The sequence below is a fragment of the Camelina sativa genome, chromosome 9 (assembly GCF_000633955.1).
Source record: "Camelina sativa cultivar DH55 chromosome 9, Cs, whole genome shotgun sequence".
Taxonomy (NCBI): Eukaryota; Viridiplantae; Streptophyta; class Magnoliopsida; order Brassicales; family Brassicaceae; genus Camelina; species Camelina sativa.
Genome location: NC_025693.1, coordinates 28,881,725 through 28,897,076, shown reverse-complemented (window position 1 = coordinate 28,897,076; position 15,352 = coordinate 28,881,725). Strand labels below are relative to the sequence as shown.

The following is a 15,352-nucleotide window of genomic DNA, read 5'->3' as shown; positions in this document are numbered from 1 at the left end:
TAAAATACATACGTTGTCGCTAGTTGTTCAACGTACGGGTTTAGCTGTGATTCTTCAATTTGAATAATATCATGACACGTTTGAATAATTTTACATTTGAACTCTTCGTACACCTAATTAAATTTTCAACGGCAAAGACCGTGTTCATTTTTTTTTTTACTTTTGTTCTTGTAAATTCTATAATTAAGTTTTAAGCACAAAAAAATGTGCAAGCACGTGAAATATAAAAGTTGTGAACGTGAGACTCTCATGCGTCACAATTTCGTGGACGTTTATGGGCCACGCAAGATCGAGTCCTTTCTTTTTCTTATATAAAGCTTGAATAATTTTAAGACCCTTTAACCAAAAAAAAAAGCTCGAACAATTATGATTTTCTTCCACAAACAAAAGGTTCATCATGTTTATTACTCCGACCAGGGATTGAAATAAACATGATGCTTTAAGTGGCACTGGCAGTGTGGCACCGTCCACGAAGAGTATGCTCCAAAACAAACGGAGCTATATATATGGTAGCTAGCCGAAATATAAATTGGTAACTAGTTACAAATTTGACACTACCCTCCATGATGAAGACTTACAAGATGTTTAAAGCCACACCTTGTCTCTTAATAGGAGAGGAGTTTGTTTTTGTTTACATTATATCTACGGGTTATTGTTGGATATGGGCTGCGCACAATATGCCATTCGGCCCAACTAGACAAGTTAATTAAGATTTCGGCTCGATGAAATTAGATGCAAGTCACTAATGATCCGTAAAAGGCAATCTCTGGAATTCACGATGGAAACCCTAGAAAACCCTCGGTCAACAGTCCGTTATATAAAGAAACAGTATTCGCTGGAGAATAGGCATCAGACTCACGTACAATACCCCGAGAGCAATACTTTGCGTCAAATCACAGTTATTGTTTTCTGTATAATCTTGTTGGCTTCCGAGCTCGTCATTATTAACTCGTTGTTCTCCTGTGAACTGACGAGCTCGATCTTGACACGATTTAGTGACGACCTCACAGTTGTTATCGTTAATAAAGAACAAATATCACTCTTCTCCCAAAAATCATTATTATTTAGTGTTGTGCAATCCTTAGTACAAACAGTTATTAAAATTTTAACCTCAAATAATCTAACATCTGTAATAAACTGGAACCAAGTGGTCAAACCACTAGACCAAGACCAGGGATCAATTCCCAAAAAAAAAAATCTGTAATAAACTGGAACCAAAAAACAAATCGAGTTAAGAAATAAATTAAACTAATGTAGTGTGATGTCTAATGGCATTTTGTGTACTTACCAATCGTTTTGTTCTCATGACCTCGTAATTCACGGCGTTCGAACAGAGTCCACAGATCCATTTCTCCATGTAACGCTCTCTGATCATCTCTACGTAAGATTGTGTACACTCGTCGGTTAATCCGAGGCACTCACACGTCGACGCTGGCTCTGGCTCGTCGTCGGAGATATGTGTCACTGGCGCCAGCGAGATGATTATTACTTTCTAGTGTTGAAAATATTAGCATTGTTGGATCACTTAGTAGTACACTCGCAGACATGTTTCTTGATTTAAAACCTTGTTGAGAGAATTGATCAACAATCCAATGCTAACTTAGAATCAAATTATGAAATCCGTCGTGGACAAAAAAACTGTACTAAGGGATCAAACTAATGTCGAACTGACTATATTTGAACTTTGTTGGTACCAAAGTGATCGATTACTTATGTACGGATCCTTAGAGTTAGAGGCTTTGTGTTTGCATCTTAAAATTTGTGGACAATGATTGTATATTCCTTTACGTGTGATATATAGACCTGTGGGACGTTTTCAATTTTTATATATTAAGGTAATTAAGAAAGAATTGCAAACTATGCAATTTTGTTAATCAAATTTGCCGAACGTTTATAATATTCGGTGTGCCTACTTTTATGACCTCTTTTAAACACACGTGAATTCAACTTTTAGTCCTAGGTATTAGCTCTGCATAGATATGTACTCGAATCACCTATGAAAACAGAACAAGTTCGAGATGTACACGCGTCCAGCACAACTCTTAATTGCCAAATCAGCTCGTGTCGCATCTCTCATGTTGTTGTGCCAATCCATGATCCATACTGTTGAATCAGTTCAAGTTCTTTCAATCTCCTCCTATTTGATTTTTTTTTTTGCTTATCACGTCAAGGATACATGTTTCAGGCTACAACAAACACACGTAGCATAGTAGTAGAAAGTGACAACTAATTAATAATAATAGTGAAAAGCATGCGTTAATAATAGTGAAAACTTGAAAATGAAACTTCGAGTTTGAATTGTATTTGTGACTTTCAGTACACATAAATAGAAACTTGTGCTGTGTATGTCGTATACTTATATCTCGCATGTGATCCCTTCAAATGAACACTTCTCCTTTTGATTATATTCTAAGGAGGAGATAATAACATAGCAAGTTGAAGGAAAATTTATTGGTTAAGTAGTCGAAATGTCGAATCAATCTTTCATCATAGAGAAAAAATTCAAATCAATGTAGTTCGCCAATTAATTGCGAGTGCATACACGTTACAATTATGCTCAGATAGGATTCCTAATTTTTGTTCTCATCAGAAATAGAATATATTCGAAATTATTATAAACTATTGAGAGTTAGTGAATATTGGACAACCAACCCATCTAATCTTTTGTTTTTAATCAAGAAAACAATATCTCAAACGTTTGAAACTTACCGATTCATGCGTTACATTTTATAGTCATTTCATTTAAAAATAACTTTTTTAGAGGAGTAATTAAAAAATAACTACTATAATGTGATGTCTAATGATGGCTTATAGAAGCATCATCACAGTCACAGAGATAAGCAATGGCCCTACCTTCGATTGTTTTTGTTCATACATGTCATTTTTATATGATAAATTGCTCCAAGAATCTCCTTTTTAATTTTTATTTTTATCATCTAATAATTCTAATCGAATAATATAAATGCACATCTTTCTTTATTTTGTTCTTGTTTAACTAAGCTCACAGCGACACAATTCCGAACCTTTATTAGCAATTGGGTAAAAAAAGCAAGAATTGCCCAAAAAGTTTCCACAAGGTATACAAATCCGGCAAAAACACATACAGTGACCGATTTTTGGTTTACCGACGAAATTTTTACAAACTGAAAACCGGATTTAATCCAAGGTGGGTTCCTAAACCGACGGTTTAAAAACATTTTTCGTTTTTTTCAACGATGTCTTTTTTTTTTTTTAAGTCAAACTAGCGAAACAGCTATCAGACCTAGACAAAACATTAGAAGAAGAAACACAATCATGATGATGATCTTGGTCGTCGTCTTTAGAAGGACTACTAGGCATGGATCTAAGCATTCTTGGTGAATCTAAGCTTCTTCTCAAGATCTGTCTCATCGCAGAGATCAAATGCCCTGTCGGATTCGGAGGTGGGCTTGATGATTTGAACTTATTACACATGTTCATGTGCCTTGCCATAGCTTCCTCTGTTGTTACGAAACGTTTCGTTCTTATGACTTCGTACTTGACTGCTTCGGAACAGAGCCCACAGATCCATTTACCCATGTAACGCTCTTTGATCATCTCTATGTAAGATTGCGTACACTCCTCGGTTAACCCGCAGCACTCACACGTAACCTGCTCCGGCTCGTCTCCGGAGGTCTGTGTCCCCGGCGCCGGCGAGACGATGATTACTTCTGGTGTTGAAATTAGCATTGTTGGATCACTTAGTACACTCGCCGACATGGTTTCTTGATATTTTTTTATAAAAAANCCTCTGTTGTTACGAACCGTTTCGTTCTTATGACTTCGTACTTGACTGCTTCGGAACAGAGCCCACAGATCCATTTACCCATGTAACGCTCTTTGATCATCTCTATGTACGATTGCGTACACTCCTCGGTTAATCCGCAGCACTCACACGTCACCTGCTCCGGCTCGTCTCCAGAGATCTGTGTCCCCGGCGCCGGCGAGACGATGATTACGTCTGGTGTTGAAATTAGCATTGTTGGATCACTTAGTACACTCGCCGACATGGTTTCTTGATATTTTAACAAAAAAAAACCCTGTTGAGAGAAAGAACTTGATCAACACTCCAGATTCAAAAGTTTCCACACAGTTCTACTTGTGATAAAGAGATCAAGAAGAGATGATTTTTACCAGTAGAAGAAGGAGATGATGAGAAGACAACACACACAGTTCTCTGCTTGTGATATCTTCTTGATCTGTCTCTGTTTCTGAAACAGAGGAGAGAAGGTAAAAAAAACTTTTTTTTTATAATTCGTTTCTCCACTCTGCGTCTTCTAAATTCCCTTCTTCACCAATAAAAATTTCACAAAACAAAACCATTGTAAAAACAGAGTAAATCACACACACACACACAAAATATAAAAGCTCTCTTTTTTTTTTTTTTTTTTTTNTGTTGGCTTCTCTTGATATCAAATTAGGAAAAAAGTTACCCTTTATATTACCACTAGTTAGTAGTTGTTCATAAAAATCTCTTTTCACAAAGAAGAAAAAAAGTTTAGAATTGGGAAATATTGAGAGAGAGAATGAGAGAGAGAGAGAGAGAATGTGGAGGCGAAGGGAGAAGCAATGATTGGTGTTATAAAGGGAGAGTATGAAAGGGAAGAAGAATGGTACTAAAAAAAAGCCACGTCGGATAATATGTTTTCTTCTGACAACTTTTAATCCTCACCGTCCATCTGAGGAACTTGGCCAGCTGGCGAAGAAACTGACCTCTTCTCCAAACATATTCACACGATATTTAAAACTCTTTAAATAAATAAAAATGTCAATTATATTAGTTTTCAGCCGTTTCGGTTTGGTTTAATTTGACTAATTTAGCTAATCAGGAATCGACACCGCCGTCTATGACGCCATTTTCAAAACATAATTATTGTTCCCTTTTAATTAATTACGCACGGCAAAAAACACCATATGACTCCATTATGTATATACAGTTAATCACGGCATTCATTTTGCTAATGTATCAAACAAACATTTATGTATCTTAAATTTTTCGATTTTTGCAAAATTTTGAAAAAGTGTTGTGAAAGAGGTAAATTACTTGAAACTTGGCTAATACGATGAACCTAGTCAAAACCTCTAAAAATTATACATTTTAATTGTGCTAATTTTTCTTTTGTCATATCATGCGGTGTCAACAACAGTAGCCAATTATTTGATTAGATTCATACAATTATGATATTGAAACCAGATATACGACGGATTTATAATTTCCTTATTAATTACTATGACAGTTTGAAATTTGAAAGACGACGTGTCATTAACTCTAACTTAAGTTACTAAACATAGTTTTGTTACTTACTGCCTTACTGGTCTTTTCTTTCAAATGTTTACACTTTAATTACACACACACACAAAATGGATCCGGATAAATACATTCAATTTCAAAATATATGTAAGTGTTAGTAAATTAGAATCTGTAATATTATTCTCATCAGAACTAAATGCTTGGGAAAAAGAAAAACTAAAGCTAAAAATATATATTTTTTTTTTAAATGAAAAAAGTATAGGATACATATAATGGCCACGTATATAATTCATATTTTAGTTGAATGATTGCGTGGAATAATTAAACGAAAGGATATGCCTTGTTGGCGATTCCTATAGATCCAATATAAACCTTCTGGCCAATCAACAAAGAGCAAGTTGCAATATTTATTTTTTTTTAAAATAGTTCTCTTGACACTTTGATTCTTTCTTTTATACTCCATTTGATACTTACATATATGCCAATAAGCAATAGATCGACGTTGACAAAAGAATAGCAACAGCCAACAGATTGACGAATATATATTGCCAAGCAACTGCAGATAGGAAGATAGCCAAATGCCCTAATAGATTATAGCACAACAAAAAGAAATTAATGAAAAACATCATAATAATGGTTTTTTTTAACAAACGAAATGTTAAGGTACATTCTTTATCATGCATACTAAGTTACTAACTAATCAAAGTTTCTAAGTTCTTAAACACTAACAAAAGCACACTTCCGTAATTACATAATACTTTGTATAAGTTTACAAAATGACGAGAAGAGTAGCATATGTTTTTTTTTGCTAGTTCAGCTTGTAATTGTATACAATAAAATACTAACTATAAACTATAAATCCACCACCCACCAATGACCAATGTATTTCATTATAGCGTATATATAGTTCTTAATATTGTTTATTCTTAGCGTTCTTACGAGCAGAGCCGGCCCAAAGGCCAAGCCCATGAAGCATGAGCCTGTGGACTTATTTTCTGCTGTGTATTTTATATATAACTTTCAGACTTATTTTCCAAAAAATGTGTTTAGTCTAGTAACATTTGTTTTTGTTAGTGGGAATGAGTTCATGGATTCGATTCTGACTAATAGCAAAACAGCCATTTTATTTTAATTTGATTGTGGCTTTTATTAACTTAGAGACGGCTCTGCTTACGAGTATATTCTAGAAACAACATGTCTTGAAATATACGATCTGTGAGATCTTGCACGTTAACTTAATCCAGTTCGGATCCTATATGCAAAGCAAACATATATATATATATATATATACGAAATATTGTAAAATGTCAATTATGAAGCCGTCACACTAAAAGTGTTCACATCATCGGTTGGAAATCTTCAAGGTGTGTTTCACGTGGATAAATTAGTTAACACAACTAAAAAGTTTAGCGAGACAGATTCGTGGATGTGTCCTTGATTTTGGAAAATTGGCCTTTCAGCATTTGATAATAAGTGTACATATATATATGGCATTTCTCAACAGTTGGAATTCGATGACGAAGAGAGGTAATATTGATATTAAAAAAAAAAATAGTAGAATTTGGGAATTTTATAGATCAAGTCTGGCTTGTTTATTAATAATATAATATAGGTCAACTCCGAAGGTCTGGATGCATATACAATATACAGAAAATAAAAATTAGTTATTACGCAATACACATATATATATTGCACATCTAAAAGTAAGACATTGACGTGACTTGACTTATGATGCATAAAAAGTCTACCTGAAGAAGAAAAAAAGGTTCCGGAAATGAAGGGCCATCACACAAAAACCGACCTTATTTTAGTTATTTGCCACCAAAGTTTCAAAGACCAAAAAAGAATGAAAACAAATTTTCACCGCCGATCAAAAGTACAATAAGATTGTTTCTTGTATAAAAATATGACGATTTTTTTTTTCTTTTAATTTATCTCTACACGAATAAAATACAAATTTACTGTTCAAACGAATTTTTTTTTTCCATAATTGAAAGAGAAATCATATATTCATATGTCGTAGAAAAATAACGAATCATTTGACACAAAAATAAGGTTCACTCGTTCTATATGCGCTAGATTGGAGAAACACCGAAGGCCCAGTATTGATATATATTACTTCTGGGCCTCCGTTTGATTTAAAAGTTTTGACCCACTTAAACAATGATATTAAAAGCATGGGCGGGCCTCTGAGAGCGAGAATAAACTTCTTCTTCCTCTATTCATAAGCAACTTAAGAGGGAGAATAAACTTATATTATAACCATGACCACGCTTTCGAGATACTTACTAGCACAAATCATTTTAAATTAGTAATGGTTTTTCCAAAAAGCAATTACATTGAGTTGGTCATGACACGCACATTCATGTCGTTTTTCAAATGATTGTTGTCAGCTTGTCAATTGAGGAAGTGATTAGTACTATATACAAACGATTTAAATACACAAAAGATTTGCTTGACGACTACTTTATTTCGATCGATGACAACATAATAGTTGAAATAAAAATGTTATTATAACTTATTACGAGTGTATTGACTTTGGTTATCAGAAGAAACAGATAACAAAACAAACTTAAAATCAAATTAATAATCATATCATAACGTATGAAAATAATTAAAAATTGAAATGTCAGCAGCAGCAAGAGGTAGTGTTATGGTTGGCCCGACGCCGAAAAATTAGTGGTTACAACTTCATTTTATAAATAAGGTAGGGGGCAGTCTCAAATCTTTAGTGGACCAAAACCTAAATAAATATTGAGTAATTAAATTAAGTTTGCCCAATTTTATTATTAATTCTCATTACTAATGGAAAGCATGGCAGACAACAATCCGTTAAATCAGCTTTTACTTCAGCTATTAACGATTATGTTTTTATTATGTTTTTTTAACGAATCTATTTGTGGAACTTTGATTAGTAATGCGAAATGACGTTTGTAATCACTAATCAGTATGTACGTGGAATTTAAATGATCACCATGTTATTTCTTTTAGCCTACCATTTTACTCACAGCTACAAATCAGAATATACGAATAACCGATTAAAGTTGTTTTTGTTTTTGTATGTAATAATTCGTAATTGTAACTTATTGTACATGGCCTACATGTCTAATAATTTGGTTTGTCGAATTTATATTGAGTAGTCGATCGTGGTCCGGTCTCGACGTGGAGCCAGAGGATTCTGTAGTGTTTTAAAATGAAAAATTACATTATTCAATTATTGAAATAAAGTGATATATGTTATGTAGTCGAATGATCTATACAATCAAATTCTTTTACATAAAAAAGTATTATATGTTTTGGTGTGATAGCCGAAATATCCAAAAGCAAAGTCCATCTAGTTCATATAATCTGTATTGTCATGTAAATTCTACATTGGAAAAAATTAGATATGGTAGCGGGATATTTTTCCTTTCTTTAGGAGTGACTTGTATGTACATGGAAAAAAGAAAAACTAACGTGCAAAACGTTGTTTTTTGTTTTCATAAACACTCATAATACTTAAAAACAAAATGATGGATTTCTTAAGCAAACTTTTTAAACGGAATGAAAAGATTGTTTTTTTTTTTCTCGAATGATCAAAATAACATAATAATGAACATTAGTTATACTGTTTGTTAACAAATCTTAGCTGCTTCGTCTATTGAAGAATAAATACATTAATTGGCGAATAAAAAGATAGATATGTGAACACTTTGTTACAACATCAATTAATTGTGGTTATGAAGATTTGACCAAGAACTATAAAAAAATCGGAATAGCAAAAGTAGTTGAGGTGTTGATAGACAATGAACCATAATCAATGGAGAGAAAATGATAGAAATGTTCATAAACTGTTGGTTTCTTTTTTTCTTTTGCTGATTTGAGAGATTGAATTTATGAGTTCTAAAACAAGAAAATGGTTGAAATAGTTTTATTTTTCCCCTGCAAAGAACACTTTGTTTTTTGGTCAACTGGATTTTGATTTTAAAGATCCTAGAAATGATACTAGTTTTACATTGCTAAACTGAATATGGATATAAAATCCCCAAACTTTCCTCTATTCTTAGCCGTTTATTATGAACATGGTCTATACAAAAGAATAAGACTCATTTTACATTCTGTTAAAAAAAAAAGAAGAAAAAAGAGAATAAGACTCCAAAGAGAATCCATAAGGAATCATACAAAAAACACCCCCATATGGTTTGAGGATACAACTTTCTCATCTTCAAAAACACCATGAAACCAACAAAGAAAAGCAATTAACACTTTATTTTAAAACAAAATACTTTAATTATCAAATCATTTGACATTAGTTAAGAATTAAAAAAATAAATCAACTTTTTCCAAGATTTCTTTTTTAAAAAAACTTTCAAAAGCACTTTTAATTACTACATAAGAAAATAGAATTCCTATTTGATTCACATAAAAGTGGTTGACGTTATATGAGTTGCCTTAACTAAAGTATTTGTGGGAAGTAAGTGATTTATCTAAACTAAATTACACATGTGTTAACAAATTACTCCAAAAGCAAGAAAGGAATTTAGCGAAACATATTTGTTTGGTTAAAATAAGATTAAGCCATAACCTAAAGTGTTTTTTTTTTTTTTTGCTGTCATGACAATGTAATTTTGACGCCAAAAAATTGCATTCAACTATCGATTTCAACTCAAAATAACAAAAAACCTCCAAATAATATTAGCTATTCTTTTTTTTTTTTCCCACCAAACTTTTATTATGTTTAAAGTTAAAACTATATTATTGAGTATAAAGTTGAAACTATTTATACTATGTTGGAGAAAAAAAGAAAAAAATCTATTCTTTTTTGTTAATCATTTAGCTACAACTGGCCGGCCCATTAACCAAATTCCTATATTTATAAGAACTGGAACTCGATCCCAGATGTGATAGTACCTTCTACAAATGGATTTACTTCCTGCCACTGTACTAATGTCACTTCACAAAAAAAAATCTATTTTATTCCATAACAAACAAATTAAAAAAAAACGAAACATCTATACTATTATATAAAAATTAAAATTAAAAAAAAATAATCCGTGACTGTTGTGGCGGCAGGATGCTTTCCACGTGTTTATAAGCCATTGGGTAACATTATCCCCAACTTAAATTAAAATCTTTTTTTTTCTCTCGCCGTTCCTTTCACCGGCCGATTTTAAAATCACCCTTTAAACACGGACCTGCTTAAATCTCTTTTCACATCTCAGTCTCATCATCATCGCCGGAGACAACAAAAAAAAAAACAAAAGATGTCGGAAGAGTTCGCAATTCGAGTTGAGCAAGGTCTCAAGCTCGCAAGAAGGATATACTACGGCAAAGGCATCACTCCTCCTCTAGCTCCGTCGGATCCTCCTTCATCGCCGGAGAATTTTCTTCCGACGGCTATTACTGCTTACGCTTCAATCACAGATCCGGTGGCTGTTGATAACCCCGACGTTCCTAGCTACCAGCCGTACGTTCACGCTCGGTGCGATCCTTCGGCGCTAGTGCCGCTTCAGATGCTTGGAGTTGAGATGAGAGTAGACTGCTGGCTCGATACGGCGTTCGTCAGTATCTCTGGACGGTGGCGAGTTCACTGCGTTATGCCTAGTAAACGCTTTGACTGCTGTGTCGGTGTTCCCATGGGTGAGAAGGTAAATTTCATTACAACAAAACGACAAAAAAAGAATAAAACTACTTTTATCTATCTTTCCATTAATAGCATTGTTTTATATATTTGTGAACACATTTTGTGTAAACAGGGCTCACTTCTAGGTGCTGAGATTGATGTTTTGAGCAATGAGAAATCTTACAAGACCAAACTAGTTACAGAGGATGAAACTTCTGACTTTGAACACGTTCATAAAGACAAAGATTCACGTTTCTTCAAGTCTCATATCTATACTTTCAAGATCCCACATGTTTGTTCTCTCTGTCTCACTTTTTATAGCTAACTTCTTTTGGATTTTGTTATTAATGATCCTTAAATTAGTTTGTTAATAATTTATTAGGTTGATGGAGGATCGATCTTTACGGTTAATGTGAATTGGTCTCAGAAATTGATTTACAGAGACGGCAAGTTTCATCTAAATGTGCCTTTTAGATTCCCTGCTTATGTGGTTCCTGTAGGCAAAGAGATTATTAAACGAGAAAAGATTGAGTTGAATATGAACTCTTGTGTTATTGGCGGCGAATTAGCTTGTAATTATACAAGCCATCCTTTAAAGGTAATTTTACATTGTTGTGTTAACAGTTTTGTTTTTCAAGATTGTTACTACTGTGTGGATTGAGTAATGTGTGATGATCATTCTCAGGTGACTCATCGTGAAGCTGGTAAATTAAGTTGTCAGTATGAAGCTGAAGTATCATCTTGGTCAAGGACTGATTTTAGTGTTTCATTCAATGTTAGGTTTCTTTGATTCCCCTGAAGCATTTTTTGTATTCTTCTTCTTGATACTTTGATCGAGCTTTGTTTTTTGTTTTTGTTGTATAGGTTTCGTCTGGTGATCTGACTGGTAATGTTTTGGTTAAGTCTCCATCTCCATGGGATTCAGATGACAGAGGAATGTTCTGTTTGTACCTTTTCCCTGGAACCACCAAGCATAAGCAGGTTTGTTTTTATTACTACAACTACTATTGAATCTTCTTCTGCTTAACTGTGACATTGATCAATGCAGTGTTGCTATTATATGTAGCTTTTCAAACGAAGAGTTGTGTTTGTGATTGACATAAGTGCAAGCATGAAATGGAAGCCCCTAGAGGATGTGAAGAAAGCTTTGTTAGAGTGTTTGGGTAAGCTACAAGCTGAAGATGTTTTCAACATAATAGCCTTCAACGATGACATTCTGGAATTCTCAACTTCGATGGAGTTTGCAACAGATGATACTATCTCTGCTGTGACTGAATGGCTTGATAGTAATTTGATTGCAAATGGTGGAACAAACATGTTACTTCCCCTCAAACAGGTTCGTTACTTATCTGATCTCTCTATCAAGACATATGTCAAAGACTTCTCAGACTCTTCTTCATGTGTGTGGTTTAGGCTATGAAACTGCTTGAAGGAAGCAATATTGGAGTTCCTCTTGTATATCTTGTCACTGATGGATCTGTTGAAAACGAGAGAGAGATATGTAATGATATGAAAGAATGTTGTAGCAGAAAAGGGAAATCGATTTCTCCTCGGATATCTACCTTTGGCATTGGTAAGTAAACTCTGTTTTTTTCTTGCTTACTCTCTCATATAATATCAAAGTCTTGATTAGAAACAGTTGCACAGGTTCGTTTTGCAACCATTACTTCTTGAGAATGCTAGCACGGATAGGGAATGGTTACTATGATGGCACGAACAACACAGGTAGATTGTAATACCCTCTAGTTTGACTATTGCTGATAGTGTACTTATTCAGAATCAAGAAGCTAAAAACATTTCTTGCTTTTGTATTAACAATACACCTAGCCAGATTCATTCGAGCATCAGATGAGTAGACTATTTGATATAGCATCTTCAACGATCGTAGCCAATACCACTTTTGATGCTCTCAAACTCCTCCGCTCAGTCGAGGTACTTTATACACCTTCTATAACATAGAGTTCGTTTCTTGATATTTCTTTTTTGACCTTCTTGTCTTTCTTTGTTTTTGCAGTTGTTTCCTTCTCAGGTTCCAGACATTACGCTCGGTGATCCGTTGATCTTGTCTGGAAGATACAAAGGAGAGTTTCCAGATGAAATTGAACTCAGAGGCACACTGGCTGATTTGAGCTGTTTCACAATAGAGTTAACAGTGCAGAAGGCTAAAGACATTCCTCTAGACAAGGTTACCTAATTACTTACATATAATNGAGTTCGTTTCTTGATATTTCTTTTTTGACCTTCTTGTCTTTCTTTGTTTTTGCAGTTGTTTCCTTCTCAGGTTCCAGACATTACGCTCGGTGATCCGTTGATCTTGTCTGGAAGATACAAAGGAGAGTTTCCAGATGAAATTGAACTCAGAGGCACACTGGCTGATTTGAGCTGTTTCACAATAGAGTTAACAGTGCAGAAGGCTAAAGACATTCCTCTAGACAAGGTTACCTAATTACTTTCATATAATCTCGTAGGAACACAACAAAGCTTCTTTTGCTAACCTTTAAAAAACAGGTTCTTGCAAGGAGACAAATCGATGAACTCACTGCTCGAGCTTGGTTCGAAGACAAGAAAGAGCTACAAGAGAAGGTTGTAACAAGGGGTTGTGATTCCACAATGTTGGTCTTGTTTCTTATTAACTAAATTTATCGTTTTTGTATGAACAGGTCATGAGATTGAGTATACAAACAGGGGCTCCTAGCGAATACACACAAATGGTTTTATCACTCCAGCAAGACGACGAAGAGAAGACAATGGCAAGACCAGTGTCAATCAAAGAGATTCTAAGAAACCCGCCGTACCAAATCCACAAGCAGATGCAGAGGAACAACAGCTTTCGAACGAGTTTGCTTGGGAAGCAAGGGTATGGGTTCGGTAACGTTGTGGCAACGTTAAAGAACGTGCCACCGTGGATGGAGGAGCCGAAGGAGGCGGATGGAGCGGAACTTCTGATAAGAGCGGCGTCAGGAGTGGTGGATCGAGTTTGCTGTATGTGTTGCTTGCAGTGCATGTCTAGGGTGAGCGATCAGTGCACCGTAGTCTTCTCTCAGATATGTGCAGCATTGGCTTGTTTCCAGTGCATTGGTTGCTGTTTCGAAGTCTGTGGCTGTCTTGACCTCTAATAAATCAGGAGGACAATGTCAAAATCAAAAACTAAAGAAAGAATGTAAATTCAATTNGAACTTCTGATAAGAGCGGCGTCAGGAGTGGTGGATCGAGTTTGCTGTATGTGTTGCTTGCAGTGCATGTCTAGGGTGAGCGATCAGTGCACCGTAGTCTTCTCTCAGATATGTGCAGCATTGGCTTGTTTCCAGTGCATTGGTTGCTGTTTCGAAGTCTGTGGCTGTCTTGACCTCTAATAATCAAAAACTAAAGAGGGAATGTAAATTCAATTAATGGGTCTACTCTCTTAGAAAAAGTTGAAAATCATATAATTAGTGTGTAATATCTGTATGTGTAATTAGAGTTGTGATGTAAGCCAAAGTTTTTAAAATTACAAGACTAATGTAATTAACTACTATATATACTAATTTATAGAAATAGAAATAAGCTATTGGATTTGAATCATATATTCAAACTTAGTTGAACAAAACAAGAATTATCAAAAGATGATGATGACATTGTTAATTAGAGAATTTTGTCTGAAAAATTTTCATTCTGAAAAAGTGTTGTAGATGGGAGTGTCCGATTAGCTTTCCTCACCCAATTTGTTATGGTATCATATCATCTTTCGGATTGAATATTTGTTTCGATGATCACTCATCCAACACCATACGTAGCAACAATCCCATGAATTTATAGTTGCTACGAACACCAAATAAAGTTTCATTATTGAACCTAATGTCTCATTACTTATAGAAACGACAAGGACAGAGAATGAACTGATTATTAACCATTTTTTTTTCAAGAACGAGTGAAGAATAACACCTTAGAATCGATGCATTTTGATCCAGCTGTGTCATGTTATCTTGAATATGACTTACAATTAGGTACTTAGCTTTACTTAGTATATTGTAAAACAATTATCGAGAAGAGGATCAGAATTAGTACATATATATCCAAATTCAAATTAGGTGCTCAAATTCAAAGACAGACGACTGAGAACAAGTACCAATAAACCAATAGACAGCAAACAAATTCCTACATATATTACTTATAGTTTCTCTAACAAGATTAGCCTGTAAAATTTTGACTTATAGACAAAGTGATTTCATGATCCAATGAGAATGATCTGTCTATATATTAATAATAAGAGTGATTTTATTGGTAAAAGGTTAATAATGTGATTAAAGGTCATTGAAGAAGGGAGAGTTGTTGAGTAGATTGAGAAAGGAAGCGGAAGAGAGAAAACATTCCAGAAATGGAAAGATTTGGTAGACTAATGGAAAGATTACAAAACACAAAGAGACCTCGTCATGCTCACTCCACGTGCTTCCCCCATCTTCTTCTCCTTTCTTCTCTCTTTTTCTTATCTCGATGCATCTCTC

At 34.4% G+C, this 15,352-nt stretch overlaps 2 protein-coding genes across 4 annotated transcripts; one reads left to right on the top strand and one right to left on the bottom strand.

Annotated features, from left to right (window-relative positions):
- On the bottom strand, window positions 3,007–4,581 carry LOC104712856. 2 transcript variants are annotated; one of them, XM_010429836.2, is made up of 3 exons: window positions 4,153–4,581; window positions 4,042–4,058; window positions 3,007–3,751 (listed from the first exon to the last, which is right to left on the bottom strand). In XM_010429836.2, the coding sequence occupies exon 3, from the start codon at window positions 3,736–3,738 to the stop codon at window positions 3,232–3,234; it is 507 nt and encodes a 168-aa protein (XP_010428138.1). In that variant the 5' UTR covers window positions 3,739–3,751; window positions 4,042–4,058; window positions 4,153–4,581; the 3' UTR covers window positions 3,007–3,231. The 2 variants fall into 2 exon arrangements, with proteins under 2 accessions (XP_010428138.1, XP_019085285.1); XM_019229740.1 differs by lacking the exon at window positions 4,042–4,058 and having other exon boundaries at window positions 3,007–3,768.
- LOC104712855 (inter alpha-trypsin inhibitor, heavy chain 4) lies at window positions 10,388–14,330 on the top strand. 2 transcript variants are annotated; one of them, XM_019229433.1, is made up of 13 exons: window positions 10,388–10,896; window positions 11,005–11,163; window positions 11,254–11,469; window positions 11,557–11,646; window positions 11,736–11,852; window positions 11,938–12,207; window positions 12,285–12,444; window positions 12,519–12,596; window positions 12,703–12,803; window positions 12,886–13,056; window positions 13,380–13,454; window positions 13,532–13,810; window positions 14,048–14,330. In XM_019229433.1, the coding sequence occupies exons 1-13, from the start codon at window positions 10,513–10,515 to the stop codon at window positions 14,222–14,224; spliced, it is 2,277 nt and encodes a 758-aa protein (XP_019084978.1). In that variant the 5' UTR covers window positions 10,388–10,512; the 3' UTR covers window positions 14,225–14,330. The 2 variants fall into 2 exon arrangements, with proteins under 2 accessions (XP_019084978.1, XP_010428137.1); XM_010429835.2 differs by having other exon boundaries at window positions 13,532–13,837; window positions 14,075–14,330.